The 17,267-nt window shown below is 36.0% G+C and overlaps 1 protein-coding gene across 1 annotated transcript in view; it reads right to left on the bottom strand.

Moving 5' to 3' along the window:
- Window positions 1-17,267, bottom strand: part of LOC102683595 (copine-8) — a 166,062-nt gene that overhangs the window by 108,933 nt on the left and 39,862 nt on the right. The window contains exons 3-4 of the mRNA XM_006633442.3: window positions 6,220-6,266; window positions 3,679-3,782 (exon numbers count right to left, since the gene is read on the bottom strand). Of these exons, the coding sequence (XP_006633505.2) occupies window positions 3,679-3,782; window positions 6,220-6,266 (151 nt within the window). The remainder of the gene's footprint in view (window positions 1-3,678; window positions 3,783-6,219; window positions 6,267-17,267) is intronic.

The raw sequence follows: 17,267 nt of genomic DNA on the forward strand, positions 1-17,267 counted from the left end.
TGTGAAATTTTCGCCTTTTTATCTTCTGGTCCCAATAGCAGCTGCTGCCAACACAAATTCTCATGCTCTCCATCTTGCTAATCCCACCAGCCTTTTCATAAGTCTCCCTGTGGTCAACCTCACCATTCCAGACTCCAACTTTTCCTATCTCAGCTACACCAGTCTGCTTTCAAATTTTCCAGCAGCTGAGTCTCATCTTCAGTTTTCCACCTCTCCACCATGTGTGATTTTTTATCCAGGTTCTCCTCAGTGGTCCAATTGACATACTCCAGAGTCCTACCTTAAACACGGGTTTGCAGCCCCTTGGATTTGTAAAATGTCTCCAATTCCCCTTTAAGATTCTCCATTGATCAGTATTCTCAGATTTCAAGGGGGATTTACATGGAGCCAACATCCATCTTGAAGCAGTGCTGACATCAAGTTAAACCAAGTTCAGATGTATTCATTCCAGTACACTTGTGTCACCTTCACTAAAAACAATATTCTTCAGAGCATCAGATTCTCTTAACTCTTACTGGCTATCTTACAAATATTACTAAGGCTTCCATCAGACCATTCATATCCCATTTTCTGACCCTAACCATATCCCTATTCATATTCTATTTTTATCTCTGTAATTAAATAATTCAACGTCTATGATATGGGATCCCAGAAACGTCTTCTGGGGTTCAGACAGCTTCATCCTGACAGGCAAGCTGTCATACTCTCAGCTATGTGATTCAAGATGATTAAGCAAACTAACTCAAATCACACCTGTACTCCATATTAAATAAGCATTAACCAAAATATTGTAACACTACAGGGTTCATGTGGGAGCCCTTGCGGCTGCCACATCAGGTCAGCCCCCCACCATCGGGGACTTGAACCCTTGCCTCCGGCATCACTCGACAGGGATCCAGCCTCTTGAGCCAAAGGGAAATCTCCCCTCAGCCCGGCGGCTGCGGTCCCTGCTATTCTCAGGGAAGGGCGGTGACGTCACCGCTCTGGTAAACCAGCTCTCGCAAGCAATGGAGGCCGTATGCGTTACAATATTAAATAAATGGATATTATTTTAAGCACATGCACGCAATGTAATTCATTCTACATATTACTTGATAAGTTGTGCTTCCAGAAATGACTCAGGAGGAGGATGAATAATGAGAAAGCAGCTCATGTCATCACTCCAGAGATCAGAGAATTTTTACTGAGCACACAGGAGGTGGTTGAAGCAATCAGCTGCACCTGACTATGGAGATTGAGGGAACTTTAGTTGTCAACAGTTATTGTGTCAGATGTGAGAGATTACAGGTATATCCCAGTTTCTGGCCAAACAATATCTACCGCCAAAATCCAACAGGTTTAAGGCAACAAAGAAATAAGAACTCTTGGACTCTAGTCACATTAATCCAACGAAGGATCTGATACAATAGTTATACAATCAACATTTTCGTTTTGGATTTTTCTTTCCTGTTTTTGCTAACATTGATATTTTTTCATCCATAAACATATTCAGTCCAAGCACTGACATATTGATTTAAAATATTTGCTATTAAAAATGTATACTGTATATCTATTGTTTGTAAGTTAACAAAATATGACATTGTGATCACAATATGGTATGCGTTGAAGAATATTTTTAAATTGTATGGGTTGAGTTCCAAACAAGTTTACAACTGACAGAAATTAGACTTTGAAGGATTGAGACCAAGTTTAAGAGAAAAAGAATGGGATTAGATAGTTATAAAATCAGAAGGGATGTAGGATGTAGAATGGATGACAAAGTACAATAAAACGATTAAAGAACAACAGGATTCAGTTAAGGAAAAGTCGTATAATGAATTGCAAGCAAAGGCTAAAAAAGGTAATAGAAAGTACAAGAGAGAGAAAAAGCTGAAATAAATAATGAAATGTTCTTTAGTTACTACAACAGCAAAAGAACAGTTAATGATAATGATAAGTATATCCCAGACAATAATAGGAAACCTCAAGACAAGGAAATGTCTGATATCATAAATGACTATTTTCAAATGACACAATTCTATAATAAATAGTATTAGCATAAAAGAGGCAGAAGTTTTCAAGACCTTGAAGCATTGAAGATAAATAAATACCCATGGTCTAATGGTATCATACCAATTGGATTTAAAGAAACATTAGATGTTTTTCAGAAATCATAAACACAACTCTTCCAAGAGTAGCTCAAGACAGCAGTAGTAGTAATGGAATGAAAAAATGATAATGTAGTGCCAGCCCATAAGAAGGGTTACATAAGTGAACTAAGTAATTATAAACCAATAAGTCTTACTTCTATTACATGAAAGGTTATGGAAACAATTACTTGAACTAAATTAGAGAATCTTTGTGGAAATTAGATACTAGGGAAAAGTCCAAATGGATTAAAAAATCTAAGTGTTGCATAATCACCTTGTTAACAAGCACTCTAAACAAGCTAACAACTGGAATGGATTCATACACAGCATGGATGGAGTTTCCATGAGCACATTAAATAATGCATCATATATCAGATCTACAGTATGACAATGCCACACCAACAATTTATTATGAAGCCACAACAAAAACTTCATTTTTCATATACAATTTGATTTTCTCAAGAAAAATAACAGTCTGCTTATGACTGGGCAGTTCCTTCAAGCAATAATAATGCACAAATAAAACATTTAAAAGTAAATCATCTGCAGTAACACATTTGTTTATTTAACATTCTGATTTTCACTTCCATTGTGTGTTCGTTGTGCCTTCATGCCTATGTACATCCTTGGAGCTAAGAGCTAAGCATTATGAGAAATTATAAACAAATAATACCCTGGGGTATTACTGCCATGAAGAAATACAGGATTCATATTTGGAATATTTTTTTTAACTTTTTGTAATCCTTATTACAAAAGAGGAAATTGGTCTTAAAAATGACAGTACATTGCTGTGTTTCATTTATGAACTTTGCAAGTTATAGCATATATGCTATTTTTAATTTATGAAATGCCCTCTAGACTAAATTCAAACTAAATTTGTTTTTTGCACAGTGTCTGTGTATAACTGGTGACAATATAGCTATTGATTTTTAACGCCTTTAACAGTGTCGGCATCATAATTAAATGGAATTCTCAGTGATGAGAAGTCCAGTGGTGTATTGTTGCTGCTGATTAAATTGTCAGTTACAAATTGTTGTCAACTCATGATGAGATGTTGATGAATCGTTACTGTTTATGAAGTGTTGACAATGAAACGTGTGGCAAACTGAAGATACCTCTAAATAAATAGCAACTAATCCGTTGATTATTTTTATTTTATTGTATTCCTACTCAATGTTTAATTCTCTTAATGTCACATGAAATAGTAATACCTTACCTATATGCTTCAAAACAACCCCGGTTTACATTTACTCTGGTGCCTCCTTAGTGGGACAACAAATAAAATTTTCAGCTAAAATCTCTTTACTAATTTGCAGTCCTTAATCATTCTCCATCCCCATGACAACAAGAAGATAAGATTTAAAATTTACTACTGCAAAGGTTCAATTATTTACACATCTCTGAGGCACTGGTAGTTTCCCTTCCTGACCCTCTCATTTCTCTTGAGAGTTATTTAAATACAGACTCTAACAGGGTAGGCCTGCTGAGCAGCAAAATCTATTAGTAATGGCAAATTACATGCACTGTAACTTATAATTTAAGTACTTACAAATCAAATCGGAGGTTTTGTCTCTCTTCAAAGAAATAGTCTAGAATAAATTTCCGTACAAAATCAGGATTCAATGTGTTGTCGATAACTTCTGTCCTCCCAAACTGTGAAAGAAGAAAATGATCTATGAAAAAAAATTGGAATTGAACCAAATCTCCAGTTTCACCCTTGATCAAAGACTGCTTATAGCTATTCATGAAGACATAAAATTAATTTTAAATCATTAGGTTATCAAGACAGTATTCATTTTCAATTCACTTCTACATATAATATTAAATAAAACAACATACATCTATCGATCAAATTACATTTTTACATTCTTACCAAGAATATACAATGAAATGTGTTTTAGCTAGCATATACAATGAAATGTGAACAATGTGTTTTGACAAGAAATGCTACATTAAATACATTAAAAAGTGGATGTTCAAACTGAAATTGGATGGAATCGTCTAGTTAAAAAACTACCCACAAGGTATTATTCTTCTATTTTCTTTATTATGCAAGTTAAATTTTCATACAAAGAATCAATGTCAGCTTGGTAAGTACTGAAAACATGTTTACAATTTTTTAACATGTAATATACATTATATATATATACTTTCATATTTGAAAAAATCTTGAAAATTTTGAATCTTGAAAAAATGACAGCAAGTCATTGACAAATTCTCACACTTGTACTTGAGCTATCTAAACAAGTTTCAATAGTATTGTATTGAGGTAGTCTTACACTATGGTTTCCAAGACAATTTATTGTCTTAATTATTCCACTAAAAACTTAAAACTAAAATTCCACTGAATTAATTATGATTACTAGGAGATTAAATACAGTCCATTTTCTTAGAAATTGCTAAAGTGCAGTCCAAAACCTTTAGTTAGTGGGTACATTGGTTAATAGATACATTAGTTAATTAATTAAATGTAAGCCTATTGAAAGTGCAGGAATTCTGTAATACCAGCTTACAGACCCTTGGTAACAGCAGCTAATAATTACTAAGTTCTTAATTGTCCTTATCAAGCATTATACAGTAATTATTGATGTCTTTTAAACACTACCCTTTTAAACAGAGCTATTCTGCTCCATGCCATGACAGTGCAGCATGAAATATATTCTGTTCAAATGGTATGAATATTGTTTTCATATGTATTTTAAAAAATGTCTGACTGACAAATAAATGATCACAGAAATGAATTACCCATTAATTTGTAAATCGTTTTGTTTCAGAATCAACTGTGTAGAAATTTGATTTAATAGTATGTTACAGTTTCCAGATGTAAGTTTTAAAGCAGGGCTCTGTCAAAACGGCTGTCTTTTAACAAAGGGATGATCTGAGAGTCTGAAGTGATGGAAACTGGCCTCAAGCCATACTGTGCATTTAGGAGTGAGCACCAAAATGCTTTATCTCCACAAAAAGGAAAGCTGACAAAAGAATAAAAATAAGTGACAAGTATAAAAGATGGAAAATACCCCTTTCAGCTGTGATATTTATTAAATCAAATAGAATGTTCCATGCCTTAAGAAAAGTATAATTATGATGACATTACCGACTCAAAACACACTCTTAATGTGGTTTGCTTGGACTATTACAACTTTTGTATTTGTGGCACTACTCTCCATTTATTGCCCATACAGTACCTTTTTGTATAATTTGTTTAGGGCTAACACTATGTAAGGGTATTGGAATATTTATGGGTAAATGTAAAGACCTACAAAAGTAAGAGTCAAACAGGCAAAAATGTTAAAAGGTTAAAACGATCAATTTTCACAAAGTATATAAACGTACAGTAATATGGTCAGAAGGAGCACATAAAAACATTTCCTAAATAACCACATTTAAGACTTTGATGCTTAAAATGTTTAGGGAGGAATGGAATAGTGGTGCATATTTTTTCTTTAAACTACCAATACCAGCAATATACAGTTTACATAATATGTTTATGTTCCTAAATTAATATCGTTTATGACCTTCAGATGCGTTATGCTCCTCTTTTTATGCTCAGCTACTACAATTTCCCTTTAGTTGTAAAATTCCATATAAATATTCAATTCTAAGCAGAATAAAATGTGCACAGTAAAGAGAATGATTAAATCTTTTCACTACTGACCAATGCACCACAAGTGCCCCTGTCGGTCATTTTGGCCAGCCAATCACGTACCGAGGTACGGCGTGGTGGCTCGTGCATAGTTGCGTGCAGTACGGGTTTTTACGGCGAACTTTGAATGGCTGCATCTGTAGGAGCCAACTATATCGGTAATCATTATTTTAAAATAATTTGTTGGACCTATGGTAATTTCAAGGAACGGTTTTGCTAATATCTAGTGCTAGTATGATTGTAACATGCACATTACACTCATGTTTCAGTGCTTAACAAGATTTTTTGTTATTTAATTTATTTTGTTATATGATTTATTTAATCTTTCCTGTACTCCTATAACAATGTATAATGAGAGAGATGTCTTTGTCAGACCCTCCCTTATAGATTACAATGTTTCGGTGCCTAAAAAAATGTGCACAGGAATGTAAATACAGTTATACTTACTTCTCTCCATTCTTTATTGCCAACTCCTTGTGTATATAAAACACAAACTGCAAAAATAGAAAACATAATATTAACACAATTGACATTATTTGAAATGTTAAAATATTGTATGTGCTCATTAACAATATTACAAAACAATATGCAAGTTTTAAAAGTCCTAAAGTTAATGCAGTGGGTAATGCAGTTTAACAATATACTGCATTGAGCAAAATGCATGTTCTCTAACAATTCCTTTTCATCCTCAATTCAAAGGTACGGTACCTGATGAAATAACAGGTAAGACCTCTGTGTAAGCTGTGAGTTGTAAAAAAGAAGTAGCAACTGCTTGATCATTATAATGCTTCTAACAGGAGGTCTTCAAAATAATATCGTTCTGTTTCTTCTATACTGTACATAACCTATCATTGCACTTACTACTAAAACATCATTTCTATCAGCTGTGAAAGAAAACTCCACTCCCCCATCTCAAACAAGAAAATGTCATCCAGGTAGACAGGATTGCGGTTAGTTTTAAAGTCAAAGAGGTGCATGCAATGACATAAGAAAGGTTGCTATTAGCTAAATGATCCAAGGGTTTTACCCAGCTGGTTTTTAAAGGAAGCCAGGGTATCGGTTTTGACAACATGGCTGGGTAGCTTGTTACAGATTCCCACAAGCCTTTCGGTAAAAAAAAGCCTGCTGTTCTCAGTTCTGCTGCTCAGTTAAAGTAGACTGACTCGTCATTACAGCGGAGGCAGCAGTTTACTGTATAACCTCCAGTTCACTCAACCCAGTGTCTGGGACTGAGGACACAGCAGAGTTTGATAGAGACCCATGGAGTGATAACAGAAAACACAGTGAGGAAGAGTGTCAGTTGCTCAAACAACTTTGCAGCTCAACAGGACTTTCACACAAGAAAGTGAATGTACTCTTTTTTGCAGTGTAGGAAATTGTTTAATCAATGTAAGCCTAGAATGTACAAAGCTCACTCTCAACATAAGTAGGGCATATAGCTGCAGACAATGTACAAGTATAAACCATTTCTGGGTAACTGATACAGCTAGTAAACTAGTGACATTTGCAATTAACACCACAATAGGGTATTAGCAAACACCATGGAAGCTAAAAAGGAAATAAATATTTAGACAAAATTCAAGACTAGACGATGACACTTACTAGAGTACTACACAGTATTACAAGCAGGTAACAAAATCATAAACTATAGATATAAAATGTGAAACTGAGCTTGAAGAAGCTACTTAAGAAGAATTTGTGTTTATATAAATCATTTCACGTATATTACCCATTAAAGTGACTGTGGGAGGAATTGTTGTATACGGTCTATGAATAACTGTGTGTCTGTGTGTCTCATGGAGAGCAAGCTGGGGCATGCGAAAAGAAAAATTCCTAGTACAATAAATTGTATATGGCTAATAAAGGGATCTTATCTTATCTAGTTTACTTTAATACAGCATATAGAATATCATCAGGCCGTAGGTATTTTTTTTTATCTTAAGTGTTTCTATTGCACATAACATTTCTGCTTCTTCTGTTTTAATACTATTTAATACAAAACTTTGTCTTCCCTCAGCCTTTGATATGTTGTTGGAATATCCATGGAAATCATCTGAGAAAAATATTAATTTAATACATTTTCTTTTTATTGTCTAAATGCTTCCCATTATTATCTCAGAGACACTTCACTATTTGTTTATTTGAATGGAGCTTTTTTTTCTGGGAATGGCTCAGCGTGACAGTAACTGAAGTGATTAATACTGAAAAGTGAAAAACAGTTTCAGGTTTATACTGATTATTCAACACACTGTGGGGAGGAATGAAAAAAAAGCTGCTGCACCTGGGCGACAAGAAAGGAAGTGGTCACACAGATATATCTTCAGGTTTTATTTGTTTTTTTAGTCATAAGCAACAATATTTTGATTTAAAACATGTTTAAGTTGATGGTGTTATTTGAACCTGCCATTTAGCACACAGAATACTTAATACATAAAATCTAACCCTGCTCTGGGGTTAATTAAATGCTCTGAAAGAGAATATCTTGGACTTGGCTTTATGTGACTGGTTTTATGCATTTTATTTGCAAGATTGCAAAACAGTTTAATTGCAAACTGAACCAACTTAATCCAGCATGACTTGGATGCTAGTGTCAGCACACTTTAGACTAGAACTCAGCATAAATGTCTCATACTATAAAAGTATGACATGCCCTCAAATATGGTGTCCATCAATGCAGAGGTTTTAAAAAAATGTACCAAATTCAAGAAAAAATCAGTATATACCATAAATTCCTAAACTGCCATAATAATGTTTAAATAATATAGCTTAATTTTAATTATTGCAATTCTTTAAGTATAGTGTCCTTGTCCAGCTAAAGCTTGGTATATGGGATTAACATGTAGAATAGAAAATGGAATATGTACAGTACTTAAAACTTATGTATCTATGTTCTTTTTATGAAATCTTTTCCCAGTTTAAATTAGTTTACTGGATACAGCTGTATCATATGACAAATATAAATAAAACATACAATGAAAATGTATGTACACTAGTGATAATATGTATACAATTTGATGTGTTTACATACCTGGTGTATATTGTAAAGTATTGTATCTTTAAAGGAGGGTACGATAACTGTCTCTAACTGAAAAAGAGTATTTATATTGTCAGCCTTTATATGACTGAAATCATGGTCTCAAGAGACTCTTGGTGGTGTCCTAGCTTCTGCAGGTGTATGGCTGACGTCCAGGAAGCTGTACACTGAGAAACATGTATCCTGTTTTCAACAGCAGACCAAGTACTTTCCTTTTAAGATATATAAATAGATCTCTTTGTACTTCTTTGTACTACACAATTCACATCTCACTGTTGACCAAGAGCAGACAAGGTTGGGCTTTTGTTATTCTTCAAGAGCTACTCCTTTTCCTAAACTGTCCAAGCTGATAAATTCATCTGCTTGAATTGTGATTAGAGACTTAAAATTATTCATTTTATGTGCAGGTGCAACTGAAACAACAGGACATGACATTAACAAAACAATCAAACAAACATTTATTAGCTCCTAAGTTTAATACCTACCTTGTACTGCACATAAAAAGTATTTGTGAATGTAATCAAGAGTATTATTTGCTTTGCAAAAAATAGAAACAAACACAAACATTCTATCCTTGTATTTATGAATTAACTGGTATTCCCTTTAAATTAGTTTTGTGAGAATATAGTTTTGCATTATCTGGATAAAAATTTACACATACAGTACTGCAAAAGAGCAGGTCTCAGACCTGTCCCAGTATTTACACTTCAGCTCAGTCACAGTGTACTAATCCACAGACACATAATCACCCCTTTTTCACATATGCTTCACATGAGTCATTAGAAACAAATTATTTATGAGTATGTGGTCAGTTGGTAACTTTATGAATAACTGCTTACACACCACCTACTCTTTGAACAAATAAATTATTTATATAATAGAATCTATCTAATTTGGACACATTTAATTTTTGCAGAAAGATAGTAGCAAAGTATTTTTTAAGAATTAAAAATAAGATTTTTTTACCACCACTAGATTTCTTTTTTGTATTTTTCTGCTTCATTGCATTATATTATGAGTATGCACTGTTCCTTTAAATATATAGCAGTGGTTTTCAAAATAGGTTGTAGAACACTTAAACATTCCAGGATGCCAGAAAAATAATCAATGTTTTAAAACTTTTCAGTTTCAACTTTCAAGCAATAAGGAAGGCTAAAAAACATAATAAAAAGAAAAAGAAACAAAATGAATAATAAGTTTACAGTTATAACAAATAAGGCATACTGTACAGGTATGACCAATAGTGTGGTGTCATTAACTGAAAATGATTAGATTTTAATAATTAAAATAAACAACGGATTTGAATTTTAGGATTCCTTAACACTACCTCTCATTTACATTAATACCCAGAGAACTGAGCAGTCTCCAAGTTTTCTCATTAGTGGGTTTCACCTGCCAACAGTTTGACACACATTCACAGCCTGTCTGCTGTTGTAATTATCTTACCCTGTTTCTATGGGTCTAAAAGGAAAAAAGAAGTATTTTAATGTGCACTTAAAAACTGACATTTTTTACATAAAACCATTACACGGTATGATTATGCTATTTATTTTTGTTGTCTGCATATTAGGCAAAATGCAGGCTAACTAATTAATTAACATGCAAATCAGACCAGAGTCCTTTCATCTGTTCAATCAGGAACCAATTAAATCAAGTACAGCAGACACACTTTTTAAGTTACATTTTTCCAAATGCAGCAGAGTTTCCAATTCTAAACTTGTTAATACAGTATAAGCAAGGTATTTCCAAACAAATTTACAGTACCTGTAATTGGGCAAGTACAGTACTTTGTTGGTTTACAGAGAAATTGCACGTGTTGAAAGAAGAAAGATGGAGATATTCTTTTCAGGGTGTCCAATCCCCTGTCTCTTTTGAAATACCACAGACAGTGAACGTACAGTATAAGTACTGTAGGTCACCTCTGACTTAACAAGGAAAGTGTGAAAAATAATGGCCATTATTGCAGGCAGATTCTGAGGCTTGGAAAGATATTACAGAAGCATTTTACCTATTGCCTATGGTAATTTCAGCAAAATCATATTACCACTGGCTCCTTTCAGAGGAGTGTTGAAATAAAAGTCAGTGTGGGTTTTACCTAGTCAGCATGTAGTACATCATGTTCCTGGAGCTTTAGTGAAACATGCAGGGGAATTTGTTTTCTCTGTTATATGAACTCCAAGAGCCAAAGCAGGCAGGAGTTTCAACAGATGTCTCGGTTCTCTGGAGTCATCCTTTGAATTGTTTGCATATCAGCAGATACTCTACGTGCACTGATTCAGATAAGTCACCTTATATTAAGCATGAAACCATGCTACTACTAACTTAACACTACTATATTACAGTACATTAGAAACAGACAACATTATACATTTAGTCATTAAGAAGCTGATTTTGATCACTGGGCATTATATAATGTATAGCATTTACTATGATGCAATGGTAAAATCATTTGCACATTTGAATTTACTGGTATTCCACATTTGCACATGTCCCTGTAAAGCATTATGCATGCGATTATAATGTGTTGTGTTGCAGTTATGAAAGAATTATGAAGACATTGTGCAGCAAATTTCAAATGAAGTGTTACCTTAAATTCAACGATCTTTTGTGCAATGTGAGATTGGGTCATTGTTTTGTGCATAATTGTACCTCTACTACTAACAACAAAGGGCAGCACAGTTTTCAGGCATGGATTTCCTGTACTTTTTGTTGTGAAGTGATTTTGATGATGGTGAAAATCTCATTAGTGTCTTGTCATTTGTATTTTTAAAGATTAATCTTTATATCAAGGCCAATCTTCAGGGAATATTTTTTTCAGACTACAAATAGGGAAGATAAACAGTAAGAACTGAAAAGTCTAGAATCAGATACAAATTAAACAAGAAGCAATTGACATAAAACAAAAGGAAAGTATTGAAACTTTAAACATTGTGTAATAATAATAATAATAATAATAATAATTGCTTACACTTATATAGCGCTTTTCTGGACACTCCACTCAAAGCGCTTTACAGGTAATGGGGACTCCCCTCCACCACCACCAATTTGCAGCATCCACCTGGATGATGCGACGGCAGCCATAGTGCGCCAGAACGCTCGCCACACATCAGATATCAGTGGGGAGGAGAGCAGAGTAATGTAGCCAGTTCATAGATGGGGATTATTAGGAGGCCATGATTGGTAAGGGCCAATTGGAAATTTGGCCAGGACACCGGGGTTACACCCCTACTCTTTTCAAGAAGCGCCCTGGGATTTTTAATGACCACAGAGAGTCAGGACCTCGGTTTTACGTCTCATCCGAAGGACGGCGCCTGTTTACAGTATAGTGTCCCCGTCACTATACTGGGACATTAGGACCCACATGGACCGCAGGGTGAGCGCCCCCCCGCTGGCCCCACTAACATCTCTTCCAGCAGCAACCTTAGTTTTTCCCAGGAGGTCTCCCATCCAGGTACTGACCAGGCTCACACCTGCTTAGCTTCAGTGGGTTGCCAGTTGTGAGTTGCAGGGTGATATGGCTGCTAACTGGTATAGATCATATGTCTGTGCAAATACTCTATGTATAGTACATCTATGGAACCTATATACATAATAATAGTTTACAGAGTTAAAGTGCATATATCAGAAAGTACCAGAAGATGGAAAGAAGGTGAGAAGGAAAATGGAAAGAACGTTGACAGAAAGAGCTTATTCCCTTTTGCAATCAGATTAAGTGCAATAAATGTAGCACAAAGAGCATGAGCATAAAAAGTTACCAGTGTGCTTACTTAAGTGTCTAAAATTTCTCCGTATGAATCAGTATACTTTATCGGTGAAAGTCACTATGATATACCACATACTGTAATCAAATTCAAATGTACTCTTTTGTGGCTCATGGACATTGAAAGAGCATCCCATTGATAGTTACAGTGCCTTGCGAAAGTATTCGGCCCCCTTGAACTTTTCAACCTTTTGCCACATTTCAGGCTTCAAACATAAAGATATAATTTTTTTATTTTATGTGAAGAATCACCAACAAGTGGGACACAATTGTGAAGTGGAACGAAATCTATTGGATTTTTGAAACTTTTTTAACTAATAAAAAAATGAAAAGTGGGGCGTGCAAAATTATTCGGCCCCTTTACTTTCAGTGCAGCAAACTCACTCCAGAAGTTCAGCGAGGATCTCTGAATGATCCAATGTTGTCCTAAATGACTGATGGTGATAAATAGAATCCACCTGTGTGTAATCAAGTCTCTGTATAAATGCACCTGCTCTGTGATAGTCTCAAGGTTCTGTTGAAAGCGCTGAGAGCATCATGAAGACCAAGGAACACACCAGGCAGGTCCGTAATACTGTTGTGGAGAAGTTTAAAGCCGGATTTGGATACAAAAAGATTTCCCAAGCTTCAAACATCCCAAGGAGCACTGTGCAAGCCATCATCTTGAAATGGAAGGAGTATCAGACCACTGCAAATCTACCAAGACCTGGCCGTCCCTCTAAACTTTCAGCTCAGACAAGGAGAAGACTGATCAGAGATGCAGCCAAGAGGCCCATGATCACTCTGGATGAACTGCAGAGAACTACAGCTGAGGTGGGAGAGTCTGTCCATAGGACAACAATCAGTCTTACACTGCACAAATCTGGCCTTTATGGAAGAGTGGCAAGAAGAAAGCCATTTCTCAAAGATATCCATAAAAAGTCTCGTCTAAAGTTTGCCACAAGCCACCTGGGAGACACCCCAAACATGTGGAAGAAGGTGCTCTGGTCAGATGAAACCAAAATCAAACTTTTTGGCCACAATGCAAAACGATATGTTTGGCGTAAAAGCAACACAGCTCATCACCCTCAACACACCATCCCCACTGTCAAACATGGTGGTGGCAGCATCATGGTTTGGGCCTGCTTTTCTTCAGCAGGGACAGGGAAGATGGTTAAAATTGAGGGGAAGATGGATGCAGCCAAATACAGGACCATTCTGGATGAAAATCTGTTGGAGTCTGCAAAAGACCTGAAACTGGGACGGAGATTTATCTTCCAACAAGACAATGATCCCAAACATACAGCAAAATCTACAAAGGAATGGTTCACAAATAAATGTATCCAGGTGTTTGAATGGCCAAGTCAAAGTCCAGACCTGAATCCAATCGAGAATCTGTGGAAAGAGCTGAAAACTGCTGTTCACAAACGCTCTCCATCCAACCTCACTGAGCTCGAGCTATTTTGCAAGGAAGAATGGGCAAGAATTTCAGTCTCTCGATGTGCAAAACTGATAGAGACATACCCCAAGCGACTTGCAGCTGTAATCGCAGCAAAAGGTGGCTCTACAAAGTATTAACGCAAGGGGGCTGAATAATTTTGCACGCCCCACTTTTCATTTTTTTATTAGTTAAAAAAGTTTCAAAAATCCAATAGATTTCGTTCCACTTCACAATTGTGTCCCACTTGTTGGTGATTCTTCACATAAAATAAAAAATTTATATCTTTATGTTTGAAGCCTGAAATGTGGCAAAAGGTTGAAAAGTTCAAGGGGGCCGAATACTTTCGCAAGGCACTGTACATGCCCTCATCTGGAGTATGACACCTAGACACCTGAAGAAGGCTCCACGGTCAAAACATTGTGTTTTCTTTCTTCTTTTTTTCAGCATGGAATAAACCTATTACTTGTTCCTTTGCAGCCTACACATGCTGACACAGCTACCCACCTGAACTACTCATCTGGAGGATTTTACAATAAACTAAACTGAAGTTAAAACTAATATTAAATTATCACAATAATTCTATATACAGTATATACACAAGACAAAGTACTAATTATACATTAATTTTGAACTACAGATTATTTTACGTGTCCTAATAATTCAAATATTCTTCTCCCTTCCTAATTTGCTTGGTAGAACAGCAATGCTTAATCTTAATAGTGCCATAGTTGGTCTCCAACTTTATTCTGCAGGATCTTTATTTGCAACTGAGCACACAACTGGGGATGATCCTGATATTGGCTAGTAAGTAACTTACTGTAGCGTTGTACTAGATCCACAAGTTTGTTGCAATTGACCCCATTGGTCTTTTGTGCATGCAGGCCCTTGTTGTGGGTACTATAGGGTCCGTTACAATTACTTTACAGACAACTTTAATTTGTAGTTCATTTGATTTTTGGTGAATGCTATGTAATGATATAACAGTAATGATGCACATTCAGTGGCTACTTTTTTAGGCAAATAAGTAATACCTTTGTGCTGTTTTCATACACTAGGTAGGTCCCTTTTCAGGCCAAAAAGGCCCATGGGGAACATGGGGCAAGGGTCACCATTTTTCTCAACCATGCAACACTAGAGGTGTAGGTGATTTGGTCAGCATCACGCTCCGGCCGGCCTATCACCCCCGGAAGGATTAACCCCTGGTACTCATTTGGAAAGTAAGCTGAATTGACCTGGGCGCCATCTGGAAGGAATTAGAGCAAGCTACATCACTTGCCCCTACCTGGGATTGAACCTGGGACCTTACAGTCAGGAGCTAGACACGTTGTTGTCTGAGATACCATGGCTCCGGTTTCATACACTAGATGATATTCAGTATTTAACTTGGAGGTTTTCAGAACGAAGGGGCCTGAAGAAGGCTCCACGGCTGAAACGTTGTGTTTTCTTACTTCTCTTTTCAGCATGGAATAAACCTATTACTTGTTCCATAATGTTGTCTGCCATATAGTATTTTTTTTCTCTATTTCCAACAGCGAAGAGCAGGCTCATGTTAGTTAGACCATTCATTTTGTTGTCTTTGAAAGATGTGCACTTTGAACAGACAGCAACAGTTTCTGCAGTATTGTTTCAGGATTGCAAATATCAACATTTTTTTTCTCCCGCACACACCTGCTGTATGTTCCATTGCATCTTCAAGCATCTGCCAGTGGCACTTAATTGGCCAAAATCGATCATCAACCATTCTACTTGAGTTTGTTATGACCCCAAGTGTCTAGGGGACAAAGGGGTGTAGCATTTATGATGGATTTGGATGCAGGTGGGTTTCTGGTGAGGGACTTAGGAAGCGTGACAACACGTTTGGTGCAAAAGGGATTTATTTTCAAAGTGAATAAGTGTCTTATACGTAAACAGGACACAATAACACACAAAGGAAAAGGAACTTAAGCGATGCCAATGAAACGAAAATAACAAACAAAATAGAGCTGGCTAATAAAGTGAGGGGAAGCTGACCTAACTACCAAAACACAAAACACTCGGTCTTCAGCGTCTTCTAACACCCTGGCTAAACTTCACTAACTACCTAAAACCATACAAGACAAAAGGCACTCTCTCGTACTAACTGGTGTTTCTAATACAAAGACCAACTACGTGCGCACAATGAACCTGACAACCTTAACTAACCCTTTACACAAAACGTCACACAAATACGCAGGTGATCTATGAATACAAATAAGGGAAAACGAGAGTAGACACAAGGAATAGGGTACAAATGTCGAGAAGCTGACTGAAGATGATGTTACGAAGGCAAAGATGGTGTAGCGATGGACCAATGGGGGGGGGTAGCTGAATACAGGAAGTGGAAAAAAAAACAAAACATACAGACACACATAGGGACGTAACAGAGTTCATTTCTCCACTTCTCATTTGTACCGGGTGCTACTTTCATTCAAAACCTCTCCTAAATTATCTCCTATCTCTCCTAAATTATTAACAGTTTAACACCCAATGTTAAAGTGAGCACTGAAGATTAATTGTTCACCTGTCCATATTACCGTATAAAATATTGTAATATTGTGACAACATTTCTCAGTTATTGTGGAACTGATTAGTTTTCTAGACATGCAAAAGTAAAATCATGGTTTGTTCTCCCCACACATCCATTCCTCTCCCACTGGTGAGCTTATTCTCCAAGGAGCAAGTGGAAAAAATGGAAAACCAGGTACAGTAGGCAAAGTGGGTTACAGATTAGATTTATGATGTCAGGCCAGCCTCAGCTCCAGCCTAGAGATTTCCTGAGCAGTTATATTCTACTTCAGGGTATAAATGGTGTAAAGAGCTATCTTATGGGTGGTTAATCTCCGGCCACTCTACTGGCTAACGAGGACCAATCATACCTCCTTTATTCCTAATCAGTTTGTAGTACTGTATGTGACTAATTCATACCAAACAGATTCAGGTGGGAACCGCAATATAAAACTTTTTTTCCAATTTTTTTTTTCAGGGAAGTTCTGAAGCTTTAAAACTGGCACAGGGTTAAAACCAATAACAAAACCATTCAGCCTCATAAGAGCAGAAACATTTTTTTATAGAGATAATGTAAATCAGTTGCCCAGTGATTATAAACTTGGCTGTAGCAAAAATCTGAAAAAATGGGAACCAGTCTTAGTGGCTTGAAATTGACCAAATAAATTAATCTCACTCTTTAGTGGTTTAACTCAAATTAATTTTCATCACATTTGTTTACACAGCGTATTACTTTTATTAAAAATCACTTTACAGAG

Source organism: Lepisosteus oculatus, chromosome 7 (genome assembly GCF_040954835.1).
Source record: "Lepisosteus oculatus isolate fLepOcu1 chromosome 7, fLepOcu1.hap2, whole genome shotgun sequence".
In the NCBI taxonomy this organism is placed as follows: Eukaryota; Metazoa; Chordata; class Actinopteri; order Semionotiformes; family Lepisosteidae; genus Lepisosteus; species Lepisosteus oculatus.